The 24,776-nt window shown below is 39.2% G+C and overlaps 3 protein-coding genes across 5 annotated transcripts; all 3 read right to left on the bottom strand.

The window, feature by feature from the left end:
* Positions 1-673: 673 nt before the first annotated feature.
* On the bottom strand, positions 674-6,897 carry LOC134671172 (uncharacterized). Of its 3 annotated transcripts, XM_063528949.1 has the most exons (4): positions 5,453-6,897; positions 4,945-5,010; positions 4,101-4,225; positions 674-907 (listed from the first exon to the last, which is right to left on the bottom strand). In XM_063528949.1, exons 1-4 carry the CDS (start codon positions 6,798-6,800, stop codon positions 881-883), a joined length of 1,566 nt encoding a protein of 521 aa, XP_063385019.1. In that variant the 5' UTR covers positions 6,801-6,897; the 3' UTR covers positions 674-880. The 3 variants fall into 3 exon arrangements, with proteins under 3 accessions (XP_063385019.1, XP_063385020.1, XP_063385021.1); XM_063528950.1 differs by lacking the exon at positions 4,101-4,225 and having other exon boundaries at positions 5,453-6,894; XM_063528951.1 differs by lacking the exons at positions 4,101-4,225; positions 4,945-5,010 and having other exon boundaries at positions 5,453-6,889.
* Positions 6,898-11,177: 4,280 nt separating this feature from the next.
* On the bottom strand, positions 11,178-15,605 carry LOC134671550 (circadian clock-controlled protein daywake-like). The gene is made up of 5 exons (XM_063529410.1): positions 15,585-15,605; positions 14,000-14,232; positions 12,401-12,531; positions 11,819-11,971; positions 11,178-11,347 (listed from the first exon to the last, which is right to left on the bottom strand). Exons 1-5 carry the CDS (start codon positions 15,603-15,605, stop codon positions 11,178-11,180), a joined length of 708 nt encoding a protein of 235 aa, XP_063385480.1.
* A 1,763-nt stretch (positions 15,606-17,368) lies between these two features.
* On the bottom strand, positions 17,369-24,531 carry LOC134671057 (tetraspanin-9-like). The gene is made up of 5 exons (XM_063528842.1): positions 24,384-24,531; positions 20,219-20,407; positions 19,493-19,651; positions 17,906-18,109; positions 17,369-17,501 (listed from the first exon to the last, which is right to left on the bottom strand). The coding sequence occupies exons 1-5, from the start codon at positions 24,441-24,443 to the stop codon at positions 17,436-17,438; spliced, it is 678 nt and encodes a 225-aa protein (XP_063384912.1). The 5' UTR covers positions 24,444-24,531; the 3' UTR covers positions 17,369-17,435.
* Positions 24,532-24,776: the final 245 nt, after the last annotated feature.

Raw genomic sequence — 24,776 nt, forward strand, 5'->3', positions numbered from 1 at the left:
ACAATTATTCATTACTAATCAGCGCTCAAATATTGGTCATAATGGTAATAATAAATCACATGGTCCTCATTGTCCACCCAAACTTCAATCTATAGACCAGTATATTGTTCAATTTTTCTACAATAGTCCCAATGCCTGCTGAGACCGGTTCATTTCATGGGTGTCTATTTTTGCGCCTGTGATCGGGTGCCAGCGACGTTCTACATGACATTAAAGCTCTCCAAGAGGCCTCTACGTGTTGGATGAGTTGGATGTATATCCCCAGAATCCCCACGCAAGCCTATCAAAAGACCGGGATGTAGGTACTTATATAAGTATAGGCCCGTGAAATCCAAGGAGAATCACATGGACTACAAGTATTTTTCGCAAATAAAACATTGACACTAATTTATTGTGGGAGGCCGACGGAGCCATTACCCGGCCGGGAGGGGTGTTAATCCATAAAAAGTAAGAGTGTTTGGAATATGGTCAGGATTATCTTTGTCAAATTATAAGAGTCCTTGTCAACGCCATAAAAATGTATGTCCTGCCTAATACGTATGGGGCATTATGATAAAAATGATAGTTCTAACCAGACTGGAAAAAAGTATAGTAGGACTCAAAGGAACATTGCTGTCGTTGCATATCTCCATGGCACTTCCCTAAATTACACCACTCATCAATTAAAACAACATTTAATTTAGATATAAATTTATATCAAACAACTTATTTACATGTACACTAAAATAAATACTAACTTATACAACTTATATCACACAGTGACTGGTTCAGTCTTTTTTGACGGCCTCCACGACGGGACTCGCCTCGGCCTCCGGGACTACGGGGGCCTCTGGGACCGCGGGGGCCTCGACCGGCTTCTCGGCCTCGACGGGAGTTCCCTTCACCCCGTTGTCGACGATATTATGGTCTGTTGAAAAAGGGAAATTTAGAAATGTTCCAGAAAAGTCCATCATGATTGGTAATTAATATTTTGCGCAACAAAGTTCTATATATATATAATTCTATATTCTAGAAATTATAAAAAGTATCAAAATTATGCAATCCTCGTAAGATCAAAGAGCTGCCTGCAACAGATTTTTTGAAATGTTCGCTTTTTAGGGTTCCGTACCCAAAGGGTAAAACGGGACCCTATTACTAAGACTTCGCTGTCCGTCCGTCCGTCTGTCACCAGGCTGTATCTCACGAACCGTGATAGCTAGACAGTTGAAATTTTCACAGATGATGTATTTCTGTTGCCGCTATAACAACAAATACTAAAAACAGAATAAAATAAAGATTTAAATGGGGCTCCCATACAACAAACGTGATTTTTGACCAAAGTTAAGCAACGTCGGGAGGGGTCAGTACTTGGATGGGTGACCGTTTTCTTTTTGCTTTTTTTAGTTTTTTGTTTTGCATTATGGTACGGAACCCTTCGTGCGCGAGTCCGACTCGCACTTGCCCGGTTTTTTTTTCCAGTTTCATCTTTCATTAGCCAGACTCTACAAGCAACCTATTAAAAGAATAATAATTTCATAATTATTATGGGTGGATAGTTTTATAGTTAGTTTTTTTTAGCACTAGAAAGAACTTCGCAGAAGTAAGCTTGTGGTTCCAAATCCGGCACTTTTAGCGGTAATAATTTGAAGTAAATTATATGTATTGACCGTGCTACATTAGATAGTAATTCAATAATTATTAACAATTAAATAGCCTGATAAAAACTGTACGCTTACTTCTGTGGAGTTCTTTCTAATGCTAAAAAAAACGAACTATAGTTGCGCAAAACATTAATCACTTTACGGGTTGTAATAATTTCTGTGGGATTAATAAACACAAAGTCAAAGCCATTTTTAGGACATCTTAGACAGTGGACACACAGTGTTAAAGCGACATCATTACATTATTCTAGGTATATAACAGGCGTTACCGCTTTGGTTAACTAAAATTTGCCTCAACTCGAAAAGAACAGCGTTAAAAAAATCATAAAAGTTCCTTCTCATCATTAGGTACTAAGGTAGACTAGGTAGATACCGTAAAATGTGATTCCTTTGCTTTCCACAGTTTCCACTGGGCAATTGTACTCCAACAGTTTTTATACAGGGTGGCTAAAAAATAAGTACATTCCCGTTGCCAGGGAAGTTTTGGGATTATATTGAGCAACTTTTCTATGATATCAACCCCGAAATCGCGTACCACTGTACATAATGACGATCAGGTAAGTAATTTTAAATCGTTAAATATCAGGTTTAGGCGGAGTAAGTATGTCGGGATCCCTTTGTTTCCCATAAAGTTTCAAGTCATAATGTATTGATTGCCATATTATCGTTAGTCATAGAACTGAAACCGTTAACTTTTCAGGATTTTCGTAAGGTTATTCTGTAGATAGGTTAGGTTAGGTTAGGTTTGTTTTATGGCAATCCTGAAAAGTTACGCGTTTCTGAGAAAAACCGATTATGACTAACGAAAATTCGGACAAACAATACATTATGACTTAAAATTATTTGGGAAACAATAGAGACCCAAGTATGTCACTTTCTTAGGAGGTCACTTTCGAGTTAGGTCACGTTAATCAACATTATAAAAAAAAAATATTTTAATAAAAAAAACGAATTTTTGAGCACATTTCAATGGTATTTAGCCAATGCTAGTTACTTAAGAGTATATATTGTTTATCAATACCTAGTAGAGCATATAGTAGATTTAGTAGAGTAGCAGAGTAAGTTGCACCTTTACGTTCCTTGACAAATGTATTGTATTGCATTGACGCACAAAAGCGTCGTAAATGAAATGACAAGTTTAATACGAACACTTAAAGTTAACTGTGGTTGTTTTCTCTTTCGACCGACTTTGACTGCGATTGTTTCTTTCTAAGCTGAAAGTAGCCATTGTTTTCATAAATAAATATTTTATTACTATGACATTTCGTCGGGTGACAAGCAAAAGTCACTAAGTACTATTAAAAAAATTTAAGTAACAATGCACTTTATTACACTTGTAACACGGTTTATTTTCCAATAATTTCAATGGTGTTAGTTAGTGACTTTTGCTTGTCACCCGACGATTGCTAATCCAGCATTTAGGCCTTTTACATTAAATTTTAACGTCTATGGTGTTAGATGTTTTGTTTCTAATGGGAAATATAGGTACATATATATAGTATACATATACCTACACTTAAATGTTTAGAACAAATATTTACTATGCTATGGTGATTGCTTACCAACTGATGAGAACTACAATATAATATACTACCTATTAACTATTCACAAACGATTAATTTAGTAACAACACATACAAAATAAGGTTAGACAACAACATGACAAAAAACAAAACGAAGACGCAAAAACCTGACGGCCTAAAAAGCATAAAACAGAACAAAATAAATACAAAGTAAAGCCTTAATATCTCTTTCCCGCTCATATCATGAAGAGTTCTCTACAAATGTTACCAATAAGTATCGCATGCGATTTTTGATATATTGCGGCATTTGATCGGAATTGGCAGTGTATCGAAAATCGCATGCTAATCGATGAAATTTGCACAGCCCTTAAAATAGAGAAACACGACATGACCTTGATTTGGATCGGAATTATTTTCTGCTCCCCTTCAAAACAAGGATAACATCGGACACGGAAACACCGGACCACTACGACACACAAAGCTGAACACTACAGAACCCTGTTAGGCATAAAGATTGGGACTAAGTAACTGGGTTAACTGGTTAAACCTGGATTTACCATGGTTACCAGTACAATTTGACACTGGCTTAACGGTTTAACCGGTTAACTCCGGGTTAGTGGGATGGTGCAAGTCGCGCTAAGTAGTCTATATAATAAAAAAGGGCATCGGGGTAATTTAGAAAACAGGATTTTTTTAAATCCCTAATATGAGAAAATGTTTCTAGTTTCGTAGATAGGTATTTGTCATTTACAATTTACAACAATCTTGACCATCCATGACTGAAGGCTTACGTACTTAATTCCATTCTTTATCAGAAATCTGATTCAGATTTACCAACTTGTTACGGTTTTGATTTCAACTTGTTACGGTTTAGGTCGTATCAAAACCAGTTCAAAAGCACACAAATTGTTAGAGCCCAGGTAACGGTCACGATGTACCTCAATGTTGCTACCAATCGTGTTGATGGCGCTGTTGACCGCCGTCGAGATGGTGGTCGCGGTCCCGTTGATCGTGGCGCCTATGGACCCTATCAGACCGGTTACGAACGCCTGCCAGGCGGCCACTATGGGTCATAACGGTACGTGTGTGTGAACCTAGTGTGCGATGTTGGGTCTAGCTTGCTAACACATTTACAGCTATCTTTGAACAAATTTCAATAGATAGAACAAAGGGATTCACAAATAAATTTCCTTACCGGGATTTGAACCCAGGACCTTTCAGCATCACAATAAAATTATAATTATTATAGCGGCTAAGCTATACGAAGGCCGAAATAGGATGTATAAAATATTGATTTTGGAGCAAGTGTACACGATACGAATTGAATTCAGGTACCGCCGTTATGTGTAATTACATAAACTTCAATAAATATAGAGACAATAGCGAGCTAATGAAAAGTTAGGGTTTTGAAAGTATTAATCATTAGGTACTTTTTATATTTATTTATTCATTTATTGCACAAAATACAAAAATAATGTACAAATGGCGGACTTGATTCCTAGTGGCATTCTTTACCAGTCAACCATAGGTATCAATGTAAAAAATCAGTTAATATAAAAAAGTTTATTTAACCAAAGATGTAAAGTAGGTAAACTTATAGGTACTTCTTTACATGGAACATGGAAATGGGATATAACAGTGCAGCATATTCCAGCTTAGATTTCGAATCTAAGCAAATATGTGGATAATGGAAACGTCCACACAAAACGTTCCCATTCTCGGACTCTAGCTAGCAGGAATATGAGAAGCCTGAATATTAAGAGATCGATGAGTGGTACGTACCGTCCGATGGCCTGTGTGGCTTGTGTCCGTGACCATAGAACGGGAAGAACCCCGCCTTCACGTCGCCTTTTAGGGGAAGAACACAAACCATTCAACATTAGACAAACAAACTTACATAAACTAGACTTGAAGCTGAAACATTGCGGCAAAAATAGGGCCCGCTGAACGCCGCCGCCGTGACATTAATTTTTGTTTACTTACACAAACAGAGTATTTGCAAATAAACCGCATAAGACGTCATATTCAATAGGTAAGTACCGATAAACTGAAATAATTATATAATGTAAAAGTATACGAAAGAAAAAGTGACAGCCCTCTGGCGGCGGAGGCCGGAGTGGTGGAAAACACAAATCAAAATATTTAATGAAATACTTAGATTACTTCTCAAAGTTGAATACATAGATATAAAATAATTGTTGCGTAGTGGTTTACATGTGCGTATTTTTTATGTGAAGGTTGTAGTTATTTGGGGAATTGTGAACTGTGTAAGGTGATATAGGATGCCTACCTTTGTCTTCCGTTGTCCCTTCTCTAGGCTTCTCGGGGTTATTGATGGTGTGCTGAATTTTCTGGACGGCGCCAGCGATGCCCTGGACGATGGGGTTCCTCTGGATGATCTGCTGAATGGGGCCCTGGGAGGCAGGAGCGGGGGCGGGGGCGGCCGCGGGTTCTTCGTCAGGCTTCTTCTGTTGCTGGTCGGCCGCGTTCGCAGACTCGGCCGGGACGACGTTGCTTCCTTCGTTGTTTGTGCTTGACGCCGGTTTGCTAGGCTCATTGGTTTGCGGCTTCGGTTGAATAAAGTTGACAAAATTCTGTAGTAGGGGCACGTTTTGAATGACTTGTGCGAATGGCCCGGTCTGGCCGGCCGGCTGCTCGTCGCTCTGAGCGCCCTGCGGTCTGCCCTGGAAGATACCTTGGATCTGATTCTGGATTGCTTGGAACACTGTCGGCTTCGACGTGGAGGCGGAGGTCTCGTCAGACTGCACGCCGGAGGCCCCGGACGAGTTATTGCTGGCCTGCCCGATTATATTCTGGATCTGGTTCGTGACGTTACTGAAACCATTCGTCACAGAAGACCAGAAACCCGTCACAAAGCCGGGGAATTGTATCCCAGGTATCCCAGAGGGCTTGGCGGTGGTGGTGCTGGCGTCATCACGGCTCTGCTTCAACACAGCCAAGTTCTGCACTCCGTTGTTCAAATCTTGAACTCCGGTTTCAAACTTCTCTTCCAAAACTTTCAAACCAGACTGTACTTTCTGAATTTCCACTTTCTTTTCTGAATCGGCCTTGTCTTGATTCCAGTAGCTCTGAATAGTAGAGTTAACCTTCTCAATGTTTTCCATAAACGTCTCTTGCAAGTCTTTGATGCTGTCTTTAAGTGAGATATCCGGTTTGTTGTCGAGGAGCCATTCGCCAATGCATTCGCTGACGTCTTTAAAGCGTTGGTTGAAGGCTTCCTGGGAGTCTTTGATCATCTGTTTGATGGTAGCGACGGGAGCCGAATCATCCTCGTAATGCTCCGGATTCTGGGTCTCGTGTTCCTGTCGCTGGGGTTCGCCGGGGTGTTTCAGATCTATTTCGACCCTCTTGACGATATCTTCACTGTCCTTTACTACAGGTGCGACCTCCTCGACTACTACTTTAACTGGTATCGGGTCGGCTTTCTTTAAGAGCTGGTTGTCGATGTCCTTAATCGTGTTCGCTTGGTCGATGGGTTCCTCGGGGGCTTTTTGCGCTTCTGTGTCGAGGACATCTTTGATAGGGTCTCCTAGTTTTTTCTCCGATGTGGCGATGGAGGCGAGGTGCGCGGGCGCGAGCAGCGCGGCGAGGGCGAGTACAAGCATGAGAGGACGCATGGCTGCGGGGCGCGGACTGCCGGCGGCGGCCGGCAACAGGCCTTTATACGACACCTAACGGTCCCATGTTTACTCGCCGGTCGACCGACCTGTCCCCGCCGCGCCCGCCGCTTACCGAGCGCCAGCGACCATTTGTCATTACAAACAGTGGCTTCGAGGTCCATGACAACTAAGAGTAATGTGAGATCACGCACGCTTGGTCTTGGTGAGACGATCGCTCGCACAGATCGGTGAGGGATCAGAATCGCGGCCCTTCCACTTGTGTATCCCGTATTGCTGTTGATACTGTAAATCAGCGTAATCTCGTCAGGTATTACTTGTATAATAAAGTAATTAATAGCTTAATGGCTATTTAGTAGTAGTAGTAGGAAACTCTTTATTGTACAAAAAGACATATTAAAAATAACATACAATTAGTAAGAAGTACAAAGGCGAATTTATCCCTTATGGCTATTTATGGAGATTCCTCGGCGCATGTGTAATTAAATAGGCTGTTCTCAAAGGTCATTATATTCTCTGTTGGTTGAATATTTGTTCGACAAACATCACAAACTAGTACTTACCTATAAAGTGAAAAAAGTGGATGACTAGAAAGTTAACTACCGAACTAGTTAACTAAGGGTAGTTGACGACCGGTCTGGCCTAGTGGGTAGTGACCCTGCCTGCGAAGCCGATGGTCCTGGGTTCGAATCCCAGTAAGGGCATTTATTTGTATGATGATACAGATATTTGTTCCTGAGTCATGGGTGTTTTCTATGTATTTAAGTATGTATTTGTATATTATATATATCGTTGTCTGAGTACCCACAACACAAGCCTTCTTGAGCTTACTGTGGGACTTAGTCAATCTGTGTAAGAATGTCCTAAAATATTTATTTATTTATTTATTTATTTATTTAACTAGGAAATATCCCTTAAATTAAAAGGGTTAAATTAAGGGATAATATTATTTACTAACAGCCCAATAATAGAGATAGTTGCTCCAAGTCCATTGACTAATTATGTAGTTAAACAAACTCTCAAACTTAAACATAGGTAGCTAACTAGCTACTTTATATTAGGTACAAGCTTTTATTTAACTTGCAATGTATTTAATTTACCTGTCTACGTACTATGTTCGGGTCAAATATTGCAATTCTTGAAAGTTAAATTAGACCCACCCGTTTCTCATTATTCGATTCACATACAAACAATATTCGATTGAGCTGAAACATATGTACATTGGACCTTGGGTGTGACAATGCAATATTATGGTACCATCAAGCTGATCTGATGATGAAAAACAGGAGGTGACACAACGCAACCTAATTATGTTTGGGTTTGTTAAAATTGTCATGATGAGTAAGTATTATTTGTAGTTAAAAGAAAAGTACAGTCAGCGATAAAAGCTTGTATCAATTATGAATTTTTTGACATAAAACTTATCTAGTTTAAACTTTTGACCATGTCAAAACCTAGGCAGACGCACGCTAGTCCTATCCCATCCCTTTGAGCGCGCGTTTGTCGGAGACGGATATCCGACTTTCGTTTGACCTTGCCGCGGGCAGAGGTCGCGCATGAATATTCAGCGCAGGCGCAGGCGCGGGCGCAGGGAAAGTTCTTTGTGATCTTCAGGACTGTTGCTATCACTTACTGATTCGTGCTACGTAATAGTTTGTGTCATAACATCCTGAGACCCAGAAACAGTGGTTTTGTTTTTGAATTTGCAACGCTGTAACTACCTACTCTATAAAAGTTCAGAATAGATTGGGGAATATGTTACAGAAATTGAAATGACGTGAAATTTTTTTCATATTATTTTAGGGTAATATAAACAGCTACGAGTATTTAGAGGGTAAGTACCTATGCGTTACTAATTCCCGAAAATCAGCTGCAGCAGCAACAGTTTTGGAGCGTTAGGGAAAGTTATTTGGTGCGATTTTTATGGAAGGTTTCTTAAATAAAGCAGATTAAAAAATTCTGTCTTTCCTAATTATTTTCATCTAAAAATTAGTAATACAAGTTGGCAAGTAGGTGCCTACATCGTTAATAGAGTATAAGTATGCATTTCATAAGCAAACTACAGAAAATTCCGTTAGCGCGTTCCAAAGAAACATTTTACCGTAACAGCGACACCTATGGTGTAAAACAAACAACACTGTCATATTTAGCATTAGCAAATACCATTCTCGGGAAATTCAAATAGATTAGCAGGAAAATATGTGAATCAACCATAAATAATATTAGTGTTAAAAGTTCAAAAACCTCTCAGCTAACGATGTTCGCCATAGTTTAGTTAAATTAATTGTTATAATAAAGAATAAATATTTAAATGTATTCTCACTGCGGAATGTAGGTCTCGGGATGTAGGTAAACATAAAATTGAATATCTGGAACCGTTAGGCCCGCTATCAAACGAGTTAGTTTTGTCTTCGAATTGCTTTTATGTTCGAATCGTGTTGGCAATAACATTATCAACCAACATGTTCGGTCAAGGATTTTGATTTCTGTGCCATTTCAAATAATATTATATACAGTCGCCATCAGACGTATAGAGCGGGCAAGGTGCTCAAAAATAACTGAACAAGAATAACTTTAACGCCTTGACAGTAGAGTCGTGTTCAGATATTTGTAAGTACATTGGCCGCTTCGATATAGGTAGCCGATGGCGACTGTACTACGTAACTTACCCTCGATTCTAATACTTATGTGGAAGACTTCTTTTTAGGTAAGTTCCATGAAACCGATTAATTAAGCCTCGTCGGTAACTGGTTGTCGTGTGTTTTGACGCAGGGCATTGACCCCTTGTTGCATCGTGCAGGGTTACCAACTGTAGGTATACAGTCGTAACATCACACTTGGCGTGCGATGGAAATAGAGAAGAATTTTGCTTAAGGTGCTAAGCACCACTCACTCGAGTTTTTAAGCAGATTCGGCGAATTGTTCGACAAACGCTATTATGCTTATATGGGTATAATGTAGAGTACGTACGAGAATGTATTACAAGTTACAAGTGAATGCTTAAGTCCATTAGAACCTTTAGGAAATGAGAGAGATATATTATATACTTATTACTATTTTATTCTGAAGGCTGATAGACTTCAGCATCTACTATAGTAATGATCTCGCGAACAGAAGAATGTTCTAGCGGTCGTCAATCGCCCAATCTGGGTAAAAACTGTAGGCCGATTCTGATTAAACAGTTTGTAAATCTTTTCATCCTGTTTTGATACGACCTTGGTAATCGCTACCGCTGATGCAGTCCTGCCCACAGACCAACCCCTGTTTTTTTGTTTTCTATGACTTCTATGAGTCCACTCCAATGATTTGACATACCTATTAAAATGAGATATACATATAAATAAATAAATAAATATTATAGGACATTCTTACACAGATTGACTAAGTCCCACAGTAAGCTCAAGAAGGCTTGTGTTGTGGGTACTCAGACAGCGATATATATAATATACAAATACTTAAATACATAGAAAACACCCATGACTCAGGAACAAATATCTGTATCATCATACAAATAAATGCCCTTACTGGGATTCGAACCCAGGACCATCGGCTTCGCAGGCAGGGTCACTAGGCCAGACCGGTCGTCAAACATATACTTATATATTTGACGATAGTAAATGTATTGTTCGCGTTTAGTTGCTTGCATGGGTACGAGTAAAAGCAGAATGAATTCAGATAAACACAAATTTACTAAATAAATACATATTGCAAGATCCCTGCATTATTATTAGACAGTAGTTTACTTTTCATCCTTGTAGCGGTGTTCCTCAGCTTTAAGAAACCATGTTGCTAGACTGAAAAGTGGTGCCGCTACCGCCCGTGTTTTAAATTACCAAAAATGTCTGCTTTGAGCGGAATAATACAAAAATTCTCCTCATTAGTAAAAAAATTCAGCTCTGTGTGGAGTGTGTGGTGGCCCTGCGCTTGCGTCCCGTTACGCAGCGCGGGCGCCCCATTTCGGACAAGTTTTTGTGTGAATTTGTTTTTTTTATAATCAATGGCGCCTGATTCTGGAATCGGTGCTATTGCGTATTTTAATGCAATAATTGTTTTGGTATTATCCCGAAAAAAATATAAAATGAGTATGTATATTTTTAATTATAGGCGAGTTGAATAGATTCTAACAAAATTATACCGATTTAAAGTAGACCTTACAATCATGTTATACAATTAAACAAAGTTGTGATTTACTATTAATTTATATAATTTAAAACTGTTGGAGCACAATTACCCAGTTCGGAGCAAAGTAGTCACAGTATAGACAGCTACCTCTTAATCTACATGAAGAGGGTTGTGTCTTTATGAACGATCGTATTATTTATTTCTTCTTCTCTTATTTATTAGAATATTTAATTATCTGCATTGAGTGTTATTTAATCAATCATAAGAAGGTATAGGTCCCTCGACGAGCTCCTCGATCGGGACGGCGAGGAAGAACTTCTCGATGGACCTCACGACGGTTTCCGTCGCGAAGTCTATGATCGGCTTCCCGAACTCGTCGGCTATCAGCCGCCAGTTCTCGTTGATGAATGTCAACACCGTGTTGCCTGGAAACAAGTTGTTGGGATCAATATTTGACGGCCTCCTTGCCTAGTCGGTAACCCTGCCTACGAAGCTGGTCCCGGGTTTCAATGCTGGTAAGGGCATCTATTTGTGTGCTTATCACAAATATTTGTTTCTGAATTATGAATGACTTCTATGTATATACGTCGTCTAGTACCCACAATACATACATATATGTACATATACATACATATAATCACGCCTATTTCCCGGAGGGGTAGTCAGTAGAGCACGGATTTCCACTTGCTACGATCCTGACATTCCTCTTTCGCTCTTTCACTTTCATACATTCCTCATGTTACACGCTCGCCGGTTTAGGGTGCTCTTGACCTGGCCTTTCTTCAGGATACCCACCCACGATGCCCACAATACAGACTTTATTGAGCTTACTGTGGGACTAGGTCTATTTGTGTAAGATTGACCATAATATTTTTTTTATTTTTTTATTTACGTACTCAATTCTGGGTTGCCTTTGAAAAGGTTCGTCAGGTTGAAGGAGGCCTGCCCGTAGTCGACGGTGTACTGGTAGCCCCTGGCGTGGAAATGTTTCCTGCCCTCGTCGTCCGGCACGACGGCGGTGTTGATCGTCACCTTCATTTTAAAGTTAGCTGGGAACAAACGATTATCTGGGTCATTTGCATACTTACCTCTCGCGTCAAATGATGGTCACTTTTATATGAAGTAGGTACTCGAGCAGCTGTCACGTAAAATGTTTGTAGTCATTTTTTAAATTAAACCCTGCCAAAAGAGACTTGAAGGAACTGTCATAGCGATCATCATCATTCGACGCGAGGGGTAGGTATAAACAAACACACAAAAGTTCGCGTTTGTCTTTTCTGTAGCTAGTAGTCTGTAAACAACGGGTGCAGTTGAGGATTGCAATCCGGCACCGTTGTCAATCCAGCTAAATTTTTGCTGGATCGGAGCAAATGCAGTTGGATCCAGCGCGGATCCAGCAGCCATCGTTTCACAATCATGTTTTTAATTATTTATAGCTTCTCTGTGCCTGAAGAAGAAGAAATTGTACGATTTCTTACTCATCTTCACTTTGAGGTCTCCATCTCCGTCGATGGGCATTACCAGAACCCTCCCATGCGCCTTGTAGAAGCCCTTGAGTGATAAGTTACCGTGGACCTCCATCATAAATTTGTGTTTTCTGAAATTTGATCTGCAAAACATAGTCTTTTTAGGTAATTGTGGGGAAATGTGGCCAGCCTTCTGGGCACCCTGCCGAACGAACAACCCTTTTAGTTAATTTAGTATACGTAAATACTATATGTAGGTAAGTTTTAAACTTTAGTGTTTTTATTATTTAATGTAATTAAAACATTAATATTGATACTGCTTTGCTAATCCACGATACAGGCAGTGCTAACCCGAGTCTTATGCATATGTTATGCTCTTTTTTGTTTGGAAATGTATAAAACAGTCGTGTTCCCTGTAATATTCCCCTTCATTTGTAGGTACCTACTGAAAGCTGTAAATCAACGCACCGCCAAAACTATTAAATAAAATAATAAAAATATGATTAATATATTCCGGACAATAAAGCATAGTGCATATTATTGCAGGTCAACGTCTCAACGTCAAAGATTGGTCATGGTGTGTTTACCTTTTTCACCTTATTATTACAACAAGACGTGTGATGGAAAAGTATAAACATATCTTTGACGTCGACTGTACCATAATAACTGACACGTTATTTTGAAACAGGAGCTCTACAACTCCACTAAAGGCTGCTACAAACATTTCAACAAATAGCGTGCAATTTTATATAATTAATTGCCGGCTAAGTAGGAGCAACGTGTTCAATCGATCTATCACATGCCACAATGTATAATATTACAAATCGCATGCGATTATCAGTATTGTATTTGTAAATTCAAATGGGGATTAAACGAGAAAATGGGCCAGAAAGTTATTATTTACCTATTACTTCTACTTATAAATTTGAATAAATAAAGTAATGAAGCCTGTTAAGTAGGTATGTAGGTAGATGTCTAAATTGATAAGGCGAAATGTCGAATGACGTCAACGAAATTAGTAAATATTTATTATTCAAGGAAACAATTTTTGCAAACTGTTTATGCTTAAGTTCTATAAGTTCTAAGAAACTCTAAGAAAGTAGGTATCGTGCAACCATTTTGACAGCTGAAGTAGATGGCGCTGTACCATCCCAATATATTTTGTGGTCACTGGTCCCTATCAAGGTAGGTATGTAGTTATTGAAAATAGTAGTATATTTACTTTCCTAAAAGGGCGACAATATGTGCAGTCTCCCTCAGACATATCGGTGCGGCCGATGTCCTCAAAAATATCTGAAAACGCACTCTAGTGCCTTGACAATATAGACATGTCCAGATAGTTGTGAGCACCTTGGCCACCCCGAAACATTTATCTGATGGCCACTATATGTGAGACATATGGAGTTTGCATCCATAAAGTAAGGAGGTAACCGATTTATCTTCTTCCTCGCGTTATTGAAATATCAAATGATATTTCGTACATAAGTTCCGAAAAACTCATTGGTACGAGCCGGGGTTTGAATAGCCCGCGACCCGCGCGCGCGGTTAAAGGAGATAACCGATTACCAACAGATAAGCCATACGTTTGTCACCGACGTGCTAAACACTCACTCAACATTGTCTATCACCAGCTTCCTGAACCCCGTCATTTTCCCGTTGTACAAGGAAGCCTTGAGCCCGGGGAGCGGCAGCGACAGCTTCTCGATGATGAAGGGGTCCAGGCTCGGCACCCCCATGTCCGGGAGACCCCTCGCGAACTCCGGGAGGGCCTCTATAGTCGACTGCAGTATGCACGTGTTGTTGTCGGCCGTGCACGGGTGTATGAAGTCCGCTGGAATAGTTACCTAAAGTTAGACCGAGCTAAGTTAGCAGCGATTTTGATAGCCCAGACTATAACTAACTTCTATAAATTTATGACGTTCAAATAATCCTGCACAGTCTAGGCTATCAAAATCGCTGACGACTTAGCTTGGTCAAACTCTATTTGTTTTACAAGGTGCAAAATTGTTGTTTAACCCCTGGTCCTAATATTGATACCCAAGCAAGCGAAACATTCTAAAATTAAACCATGAGCGCTGCGAGTTGCGAGGCTTTCAATACATGAGGGTTAAACAAACTTCCATCAGGTGTGACTATATAGATCCAATTGCCGATCAGTTCATTAAAAAAAAACGCTACCGAGTGAAACACAAAAAGCTTGTTCCAGTAATATTTTTCCAGTACGCTGGCACTAATCCCTGCTTAATATCATAAATGCGAAAGTTACTCGGTCTGTCTGTTACCTCTTATACTACGCCTAAACCGCTTAACCGATTTAGAAGAAAGGAATGTTCGTAGTTTGAATTGAGTCGTGGAACTGATATGGGATAGTTTTTTTAATCATCATCATACTCCGCATACCTACGAAGTTGCAGGCAGAAGCTTAGGTAGGTATACGTATTATGTAAATACTGATAAAATATTTTAATAAGATTTACAGTTGTAACGGTTTCCAATGTTTAAATATTACACTTACTTTTATGTTTCAACTATTAAGTACACTATAATTATAATTATTTAATTTAAAATACTGGCCGGAGATTGCCCAAAATCGAGACGAATGGAAATCAAGGGGGGAGGCCTTTGCCCAGCAGTGGGACACAGTATATAAATTTAAAATACTTACGTATTTTTGCAAGTCCCTTTTCAAATACAAAAACAGCTAAAAATAATGTGCACAGATTCCACATTTCAGAGCTTTAATAAAAAAAAATTCTCAAAGTTAATATGGGCTGGTGCAAACCGTAAAACGTACATGGACTAAGACAATAGTTGAACCTCACTCTGTTGTTAAATACAGAAATTCTGACGACGTCATAATTTTTTACAAGTCAGAGGATCAAAACCTGTTCGACAAAAAATTACAAGACTTACCTATATAATATTTGACATGACCAGACGTTCAAGGGCAAATAGTTCAGGGCCGTATACGCAGCTAATTATAGAAGTAATTATTTTTACTCATCTATTTAGTTCGATAACCGGGAATTTGGGGACAATCTTACACAGATCGCCCTACACCAAGCAAAGCTTGTATTAGGTATGGGTACTAGGCTACGACATACATATTGTATAGATAAATACATACTTAGACACATAGATAAAATGCATAACTCAGGAACCAATATTACGAAACATCCAAATAAAATGCCCTTACCGGGATTCTATACCGGGACATGTTGGTAAATTAGAATAACTACCTACCTACCATAAAGTCAGGGGTTTAAGACATGTCCAGGAGAAGGTCATCTCGACTAATACTAGAAATAAGGTCATAAAGTATGATAATATAATGAGATCTAAAGGTAGGTCTTTCTAGAACAAAATAAAAAATAATTTTTGTTCAGTATTTTCATGTAAACAGCGCATTATGATTATGACTATGACGCTACAGAATTGACAACTGACAGTGATTGGCGTATGACATTGCATTATTGGAAGGATTTTGTTTTAAACATGCAATACCTACATAACAATATAGATATCGTTATATTTTCAAAAAATCTTGTATTTTATTCTGTCAATCAAAGAAAAATGGGATGCACACAAAGACAAGTTGCAATGACAAAGTATGAATGTCATCATCAGTAATATCAAATTTCTATGATATTATCTTATACTTGCTTATACCTCTAAACGAGCAATTTTTGTATATATTTATTTATTTCAAAAGAATTCAAATCGATCTAGCTAGGACTTATCTCTGGGAAGACGCGCATTTTTGAGTTTTTATATGTTTTCAGAGCTAAGCTCGGTCTCCCAGATATTGAGTTTTATAATATGACACTATTCACTTAGTCGGTGTAAAGTCATCTTGGACATGACACTACTACGCTACGTTTCAACAGTTTCAACTTTAAGTAGCAGTGTGAGATCTGAGATTTTTATAGTGATAAATGGGTTAACTCGGAACGAAAATGTAATATGTTGATCACTTTAAGCCGCACTTGTTACTGAAAAAAAATGCAGATTTCTTACATATTTAAAATTTAGGGTTGTTTTATAATTATAAAATACCTGGAGTTTGTACAGTCGCCATCAGATATATCAGAGCGGCCAAGGTGTTCACAATATCTGAACACGCACACTAACGCCCTGACAATAGAGGCGTGTTCAGATATTTGTGAACACCTTGGCTGCTCTGATATATCTGATGGCGACTGTACGTACTTTGTAGTGCTTAGTAACTACAAAGTGCAGGTATTTTGGGTGACTACCCAAGAACACGATATAAATCCTTATATATTTACCTACATACGAAGTACCTTAAATATGTTCTGACATGTCACTTAATTATCGCTTCAGTAACTGGTGATAAGTGGATAAGCGTGACCATAATATCGCGGTACCACTTTCTCTGACCACTTTCTTACTCTTACGTGAAATCATCTTTAGTAATATTACAAAATAAATACTTACATTTCGTCATATTTTCAATGTTGTCTTCAATAGTGGACCATACACAACAGGCGTCAAGCGACACAGAAAAAGATCCCAAGAAGATTCAGAAAGTCTCCTTCGAAGTTTTGGACCGTTAACCTATTCAGGGCTTATCACAACACGTTGACGTTTTGCCTCTACAAAGCATTTTCAGCTACAACCGTATAGCTCAGCAGTGAATGTGTTAAATAAGTCCTATTTGAAACGTACACCATCTAAACAACTGAGAGACGTAAGATATTCTTTAGAATAAGTTTTTAATCAAAAATTTCTTTACACTTTACACATACTCCATTTACAGATTACAGAAGGTCGGTAGAGCAGAAGGAGTGAAGCTCTTCCTTTCTGACTGTGTTTAAAGCGACGTAGGTATACATATAAATAATAGAGATTTTGCCCTATAAAATATTGACCTTATAAGTATGACATTCGTATTTAATTGTTAACGAAGGTCTTTGCTTCAGCATGGGCAAAAATGCTTCCGTAAAAAAAAACAAGAGATTAAACAAGGTATAAATACTTTATTTTCTCTTAAATCATTAAACATGTCGTCTTAAATTAAATAAGCTTAGAAAGAGCGCTTCCTGTTCGTGATTCTATTCGAGAGGAACAGCCCGAAGATCATGGCCACCAACTGAAATAAACAAATGCATGCTAATTTACAGAAACAAATTACAGTCGCATTTTATGCTAAATGTACAATCAGTCACTTATTTTATTTTTACTTCACTTTGTTGAAGATGTCCTTTTGACTTAAAACAAATCAACGTATGGTGGAATTCATTCGCTAGCGACTGCGTGTAAACGTAAGTAAACTAACTCACAATACATCCCCCTGGTGCAGGCGAGGAATGCAATGCGTTTGAGTTGACGCAGTCGCTCGACCATCCCACACTAGCGTCTCGTCTCGTCTAGTCAGCACTATGGAAAATAAGGGCGCGGCGCAGTTGCGCCAACGTTGCGTCTAGCAGCAACCATGGAGTTGACTAGACGTCGACGCTCGTGGGGCACTAGTGTGGGGTCTCTCTTGGTGCTTACCTCAACAACAATGACAGTGATCAGCACAATGCCGACGATATCGCCGAACGTGTTGAACCAGTTGGCGACGATGTTGGCGCAGCCGCCGAACGCGTCGGCGGCGGCGCAGGTGCCGGCGTCGGTGGGGTCGGCGCAGCAGGTCGGCGGGAGCGCCGGGTACACGCCGTCGTACGACCCCGGCCCGCTTACGCCGCAACACTGGAACTGTGGGACAGAACAACTCGTTAATTTACCCAGCGCGTAGTAGCTCGAACGTGTCAGCTTTTTCACTTAGTCAAAAATGCCTTGTTATTTTGAACACATTTAATTTAATAATGAACAGTTTTAAAGATATATTATTCATAACTTCCCTTATTAGGAACAAATATTGGAGCAAAGTACGAGTAGGACCATTTTATGTTATGTAAATAACTACTACCACGATAGGTAGGTACAGTCATAGTTTATAATTGAATTACGTTAATCAAACAACGGAAATTGGATGAATCACCTTTATGATATTGGCGATAAGAGGATAAGAGGAAATTCCTGCAGATATACATACCTACGTAATATTTTCCACTTCATAGGATTATTTACATATCGTATTTATTTCTTATCAATTTGATGAAGCAACTCATGCAGATATTTACGATTGGACTTCACGTAACCCTAATAATGATTAATAATTATATTCAACTTAGACGTTTATAATCGGGTGGAGTAGAACGAGGGACTTTTATGCAAATGGTGAATTGTTTAGGCTACGTAATTTATTTTTCACTTATTAATCACGTTAATATTTCTAACCGGTTTTGAGATACAGTTTGTTGAAGTTTAAGTGCAAAAATCTGTATGTTTCAACCCTAGCAAGAAGATCCTATTAATGACATGACATTGAAAATGTAAATAACTTTGTAGGGTTGTCACTTATATTAAAATATTTCAATTTAATTAATTTGCTTTACTTTCTAATCCAGCTTTACGATTATAATAACTCGATTGTAGATCACTTAGATACATTCTTTCAGCTCAGTCCCTAGAAATTTTCCTCCCTAGCTGTATATGTAACTTTTTTATTGGGACATAAAAAACAAAGATAGACGTAGCGACAGCAGCCTCAACGTGGAAAGCCTCCCTCAAGTTGGTGTTGTCGAACGCGTCGCGGATCCAGCCCCCCACGACGTTGAAGATGTCGCTATGTTTACCAAAGCTCACCTCATTCAAGTAGAACTTCACAAGGAGGTTACTCTTCATAAGAGGAGAAGGTACTCACAGCAGCCTCAACAACGTGGAAAGCCTCCCTCAGGTTGGTGTTGTCGAACGCGTCGCGGATCCAGCCCCCCACGACGTTGAAGATGTCGCTATGTTTACCAAAGCTCACCTCATTCGTGTAGAACTTCACAAGGAGGTTACTCTTCATAAGAGGAGAAGGTACTCACAGCAGCCTCAACAACGTGGAAAGCCTCCCTCATGTTGGTGTTGTCGAACGCGTCGCGGATCCAGCCCTCCACGACGTTGAAGATGTCGCTATGTTTACGAAAGCTCGCCTCATTCAAGTAGAACTTCATAAGGAGGTTACTCTTCATAAGAGGACAAGTTACTCACAGCAGCCTCAACAACGTGGAAAGCCTCCCTCAGGTTGGTGTTGTCGAACGCGTCGCGGATCCAGCCCTCAACGACGTTGTAGATGTCGCTCAGGTTCTGGAAGATCACTACGGCCAGGTAGATCTTCACCGCTGCCAGGATCATCATGCACACAGAGTACTGGGGAAGAGATAACACATTTTAGTAAATACTGTAAATTGTTTTGATAATGACGGATCCAACAGCATTATGTTATCTAATTGGTGATATATTTTAATAGACACAATAAATAGTATAGGCGCTTAGTACCGATCTCATATCTAAGACTTTATCTATGTATACAATGTGTAGGTATGTACATTACGATAAGGATGAGATCAGATCGATAAATAATTGATTAAGCTAAGTGGCTAGAAGTTTAGTGCTCTTACTATGCAATATGTTAAGCATTTGTAGTGAGTCAACAAAAATCCAAACTAGAAAACTACCACGAAATTACCTTCCGGATCCGAAATGTCTTCATATACATTTCAGATCCATCGTGCAAACTCATCCTTCAACGCAGTCCCGGTATAGCGGTTTTTACAAGCTTTGATATAACTTGCAATGTTTGTATGTATGTTCTGGTCAAATCTCGACTCCCTGATGGCGCCGCAGCATCCGAAAACGGATATGAGGATCACGACAGCTCCCACACCTTCCACCAGGTCGGTGAACCGCATAAACACATCACTGTTGCAGACTCACCATTATGAGCAGACATCTCGACTCCCGGATGGCGCCGCAGCACCCGAAGACGGAGATGAGGAACACGACGGCGCCCACCACGACCACGGCGATGGGGATGGAGTTGATGGCCACGGGCACTATCTCCACCAGGTCCGAGAACTGCACCAGCACCGCGATGCCCACGCCGAGAAGTCCAAGCCCGGCTAGCTGATGGAATTATATTTAAGGTAAAGTAGCTTCAGAGTGGTGAAAGGTGAAAGATAAAGGTGAAATGGGGGTTGGAAATATAGGTAATAATTTAATTTCTAAGTTAGTACTTTCATTTCAACGTCAAAAAAATATAATTACTTAGTAGTAACTATAATTACTTAAAAAAATTATAGTTACTTAGTAGTAATTATAATTTTTTTGATGTTGCCTATTTGATGATATACAGGGCGATCAATCCAAATGAGTCAGTATGGAGAAGTCAGAAACTGTGTGAGATAGGGAAATCTGTTCTTAGGAACCATGGCGTCGATTTTAGATTTAATACCTAATAATGACTCCAATGTTTTTTCTGTATCTTTTGTTTTGTAGTGTGCAATAAAGTATTTTATTATTATTAATGACATTCAAATTTTTTATTTTATTTAAACTCTCATACATAACCGGGAATTGTACCTGGTCAATATTCTTCATGTAATCGCGTGTAAAGTTAGACCAAGAAAAGTCTGCAGCAATTTTGATAGTCCACGCAGTGCAAGTGTTATTTATACTTACGTCATAATTTCATAGAAGTTTGACGTTTAAAATACACTTGCACTGCGTGGACTATCAAAATCACTGCAGACTTTTCTCGGTCTGACTTTAGTATTTGTTTGTATAATTGATCCTGAAAGTGTAAGGACCAAATTTTGCTATTTCTTATGGGATTATGTCAAAGATGAAATTTACAAATCAAATTACGACACTAGCAGATTTAACAACAGGCTTAGAAAATATCTTAACACGGATACACCCCACAAAAATACGAAACGCAATATTGCATTCGTTACCCAAAAGAATTAATTAACCTACCTATGTAACATGTGGTGATATAAAAAGTGGGCATTTTGCGTTCTAGACCGTTTGCGACGTAGACTAATAGCGATGTAGACAAAATATTACTGTAATCATTTTGCGTTCTAGACCGTCCGCGATGGACCCATTTTTCCTCTTATGTTCACAGACGGGCAACATATTTCTTGTCGTCTCTATGAAGCATTTATGCTACATATTTATCGGGAGAACTTTTCCACCAGCTATTAGGTACGTACAGTCAACAACAGAGCTATGAATACAGGCAAAGTGCCAAAAATATGTATACAGTACTTTATTGCCTGTACATTAAGGTCGTGTACACATATTTTTGGCACTTTGCCTGTATTCATAGCTCTGTTGTTGACTGTACCACGTAAATAGTAAAGGCAGCGGTGAGCAGCGTGTCAGCGTGTGACTATAATTATGATTTAGCGAATGGTTTATCTGAGTAAACTAACTGTGTTCTACTTTAAACAGTGCCAAGGATAGCACCGATAGTATTTTGGTTTCCAAAATAACAATTTAGGACCTAAAGCAGTAAAGCTTACAGGCACAAGGCAGTTAATTAGTTTAAGTACTAATTTAATGTGTAACAAATCGTTACTTAACAAAAGGATATTATAGAATACCTATACCTGCATAAAAGTACTTACGTTATGTTTATGTACCAACTCGTATATACCTAATAAATATTAGTAACATTACTAACTTCCATTCCATGATAGAAGGATAAAGTAATAACTATGATAGAGCACAGTCTGGGCTATCAAAACCTAAAACCCTTTTCCCCCTCATTTCGGGGGGTAGGCACGATACGATCTCGTGGCTACCGGGCCAAATCAGCTTTGTTTGATCTTAGGAATAATCGTGCCAAGCGGCGTTGCCTGAGACAAAAATGCATGCCTACTGCTCCATACATTTCTGCACCTACTTACCCAACTATACCAGGCGTGGCTCACTCCGCGATTTCGTCGCTTTGCTACAGGTAGCTAAAAGTACATCCGTTCTATTCTACCCCAATTTTGGGGTTTGCCATAAGCCGCGCGTGGCGCTGTCGCCACCTAGCGGCCATATCTGTGCTGATCGTGACAGACGCGTTTTGTTAGAGAGTGAGTCTTCTGTACCTAGTACTATTATTTATTCTGTGACTATACATAGAATAATTGTATAATTAAGAAATCGTTAGAGTCAGACCAAGCTAAGTTGGCAGCGGTTTTGATAGCCCAGACTATGCTATATGAGTCACAACCAACACACGCTGACTTTTCCGGAATCACAATACCCATTTGGATTGATCGCCCTGTATATTCTTCAATTCTATGGAACTCCCTTAGCCTCTATTAGAAAAAGATCGCCTATTTTTGTTCTGATTTTGCACTATTTTGCCCAAACTCGACATATCAGATCGGTAGAAGTACTGTAGTGATAATGGGTTATTCGCGGATGCTCTAGAACGCAAAATGACTAGTGTAATATTTTGTCTATATCGCAATTAGTGTACATCGCAAACGGTCTAGAACGCAAAATGCCCACATTATTTTTTCCGTTTTATCTTAACTTTATAGTGATGTCGACGGAGCCCCGCTTCCGTGGGGCTCCTATTCTGTGCTGTTTGGCCTCCGGCCATTTGAAGATACCTAACGAACCTAACCTACCTATGTAACATGTGGTGATATAAAAAGTGGGCATTTTGCGTTCTAGACCGTTTGTGACGTAGACTAATAGCGATATAGACAAAATATAACTGTAATCATTTTGCGTCCGCGATGGACCCATTTTTCCTCTTATGTCCACAGACGGGCAACATATTTCTTGTCGTCTCTATGAAGCATTTTTGCTACATATTTATCGGGAGAACTTTTTCGCCAGCTATTAGGTACGTACAGTCAACAACAGAGCTATGAATACTGAAATTTATTGCCTGTACATTAAGGTCGTGTATACATATTTTTGGCACTTTGCCTGTATTCATAGCTCTGTTGTTGACTGTACCACGTAAATAGTAAAGGCAGCGGTGAGCAGCGTGTCAGCGTGTGACTATAATTATGATTTAGCGAATGGTTTATCTGAGTAAACTAACTGTGTTCTACTTTAAACAGTGCCAAGGATAGCACCTAAAATAACAATTTAGGACCTAAAGCAGTAAAGCTTACAGGCACAAGGCAGTTAATTAGTTTAAGTACTAATTTAATGTGTAACAAATCGTTACTTAACAAAAGGATATTATAGAATACCTATACCTGCATAAAAGTACTTAGGTACGTTATGTTTATGTACCAATACCTAGTAAATATTAGTAACATTACTAACTTCCATGATAGAAGGATAAAGTAATAACTATGACAGAGCACAGTCTGGGCTATCAAAACCTAAAACCCTTTTCCCCCTCATTTCGGGGGGTAGGCACGATACGATCGTGGCTACCGGGCCAAATCAGCTTTGTTTGATCTTAGGAATAATCGTGCCAAGCGGCGTTGCCTGAGACAAAAATGCATGCCTACTGCTCCATACATTTCTGCACTTACTTACCCAACTATACCAGGCGTGGCTCACTCCGCGATTTCGTCGCTTTGCTACAGGTAGTTAAAAGTACATCCGTTCTATCTACCCCAATTTTGGGGTTTGCCATTCATAAGCCGCGCGTGGCGCTGTCGCCACCTAGCGGCCATATCTGTGCTGATCGTGACAGACGCGTTTTGTTAGAGAGTGAGTCTTCTGTACCTAGTACTATTATTTATTCTGTGACTATACATAGAATAATTGTATAATTAAGAAATCGTTAGAGTCAGACCAAGCTAAGTTGGCAGCGGTTTTGATAGCCCAGACTATGCTATATGAGTCACAACCAACACACGCTGACTTTTCCGGAATCACAATACCTTTTGACATTAATTAATATGATTTACGTAAGCTAATAATTATATTTGATTGAGGGGAAAAGACGCAGAGGAAGGCCCATGCTCACATATCTCAGCCAAATAAAAGATAGAGTTTCTGTCGTGTCGTACGAGGGAGTTAAAAGGCTGGCCCAGCAAAAAGAAGAGTGGCGATTACTCCACCGACAAGAGCATAGCTCTTAAATATAGATGGACGGAAGCTAATAATATAAATATTTACTTACGGCAAATACTGCATTGGCGAAGAACAGCACATATTTCACAACAAACGCCGCGAGGCACATTTTTGAAACAGTTAAATAAACTTATTACTACTAAATAATTAGCAAAACTGTACTCTTTGGACTACCGAGTATGACTAAGAGTATCACTACCTGTATGATATTTATCAGGAAAAACAAACACTGGGTTTTAGCTTATCTGATAACAATTTATAACAATGAGAAAGTTAAGGCCGTGACGTGGAATATACAAATAATATTAAATTATGACAAATTTTTCACAATTTTTTTGCGTGATTTTAAATGTAATTGAAGGGGTGTAATGTTATTTTTATTCAACTTTTGGAAAACTAATTAGGCCGATTCTGATTTGATCTTGTTCTGCACGTTCTGGAA

Source organism: Cydia fagiglandana, chromosome 15, assembly GCF_963556715.1.
Source record: "Cydia fagiglandana chromosome 15, ilCydFagi1.1, whole genome shotgun sequence".
In the NCBI taxonomy this organism is placed as follows: Eukaryota; Metazoa; Arthropoda; class Insecta; order Lepidoptera; family Tortricidae; genus Cydia; species Cydia fagiglandana.

What these genes read in the sequence shown, in the direction of transcription:
- LOC134671172 (XM_063528949.1), bottom strand. Translation starts at nt 6,800, where the DNA reads ATGCGTCCTCTCATGCTTGTACTCGCCCTCGCCGCGCTGCTCGCGCCC. An exon ending in GCCACACAGGCCATCGGACG is followed by an intron (nt 4,226 to 4,944) that starts GTACGTACCACT and finishes TATGACCCATAG; the next exon opens with TGGCCGCCTGGCAGGCGTTC. An exon ending in CGATTGGTAGCAACATTGAG is followed by an intron (nt 908 to 4,100) that starts GTACATCGTGAC and finishes CTTTTTCAACAG; the next exon opens with ACCATAATATCGTCGACAAC.
- LOC134671550 (XM_063529410.1), bottom strand. Translation starts at nt 15,605, where the DNA reads ATGTCCCGGTATAGAATCCCG. An exon ending in CTGGTGATAGACAATGTTGA is followed by an intron (nt 12,532 to 13,999) that starts GTGAGTGTTTAG and finishes TATGTTTTGCAG; the next exon opens with ATCAAATTTCAGAAAACACA. An exon ending in CAAAGGCAACCCAGAATTGA is followed by an intron (nt 11,348 to 11,818) that starts GTACGTAAATAA and finishes ACTTGTTTCCAG; the next exon opens with GCAACACGGTGTTGACATTC.
- LOC134671057 (XM_063528842.1), bottom strand. Translation starts at nt 24,443, where the DNA reads ATGTGCCTCGCGGCGTTTGTTGTGAAATATGTGCTGTTCTTCGCCAAT. An exon ending in TCGCCAATGCAGTATTTGCC is followed by an intron (nt 20,408 to 24,383) that starts GTAAGTAAATAT and finishes TAATTCCATCAG; the next exon opens with CTAGCCGGGCTTGGACTTCT. An exon ending in TCCACGTTGTTGAGGCTGCT is followed by an intron (nt 18,110 to 19,492) that starts GTGAGTAACTTG and finishes TCTGTCCCACAG; the next exon opens with TTCCAGTGTTGCGGCGTAAG.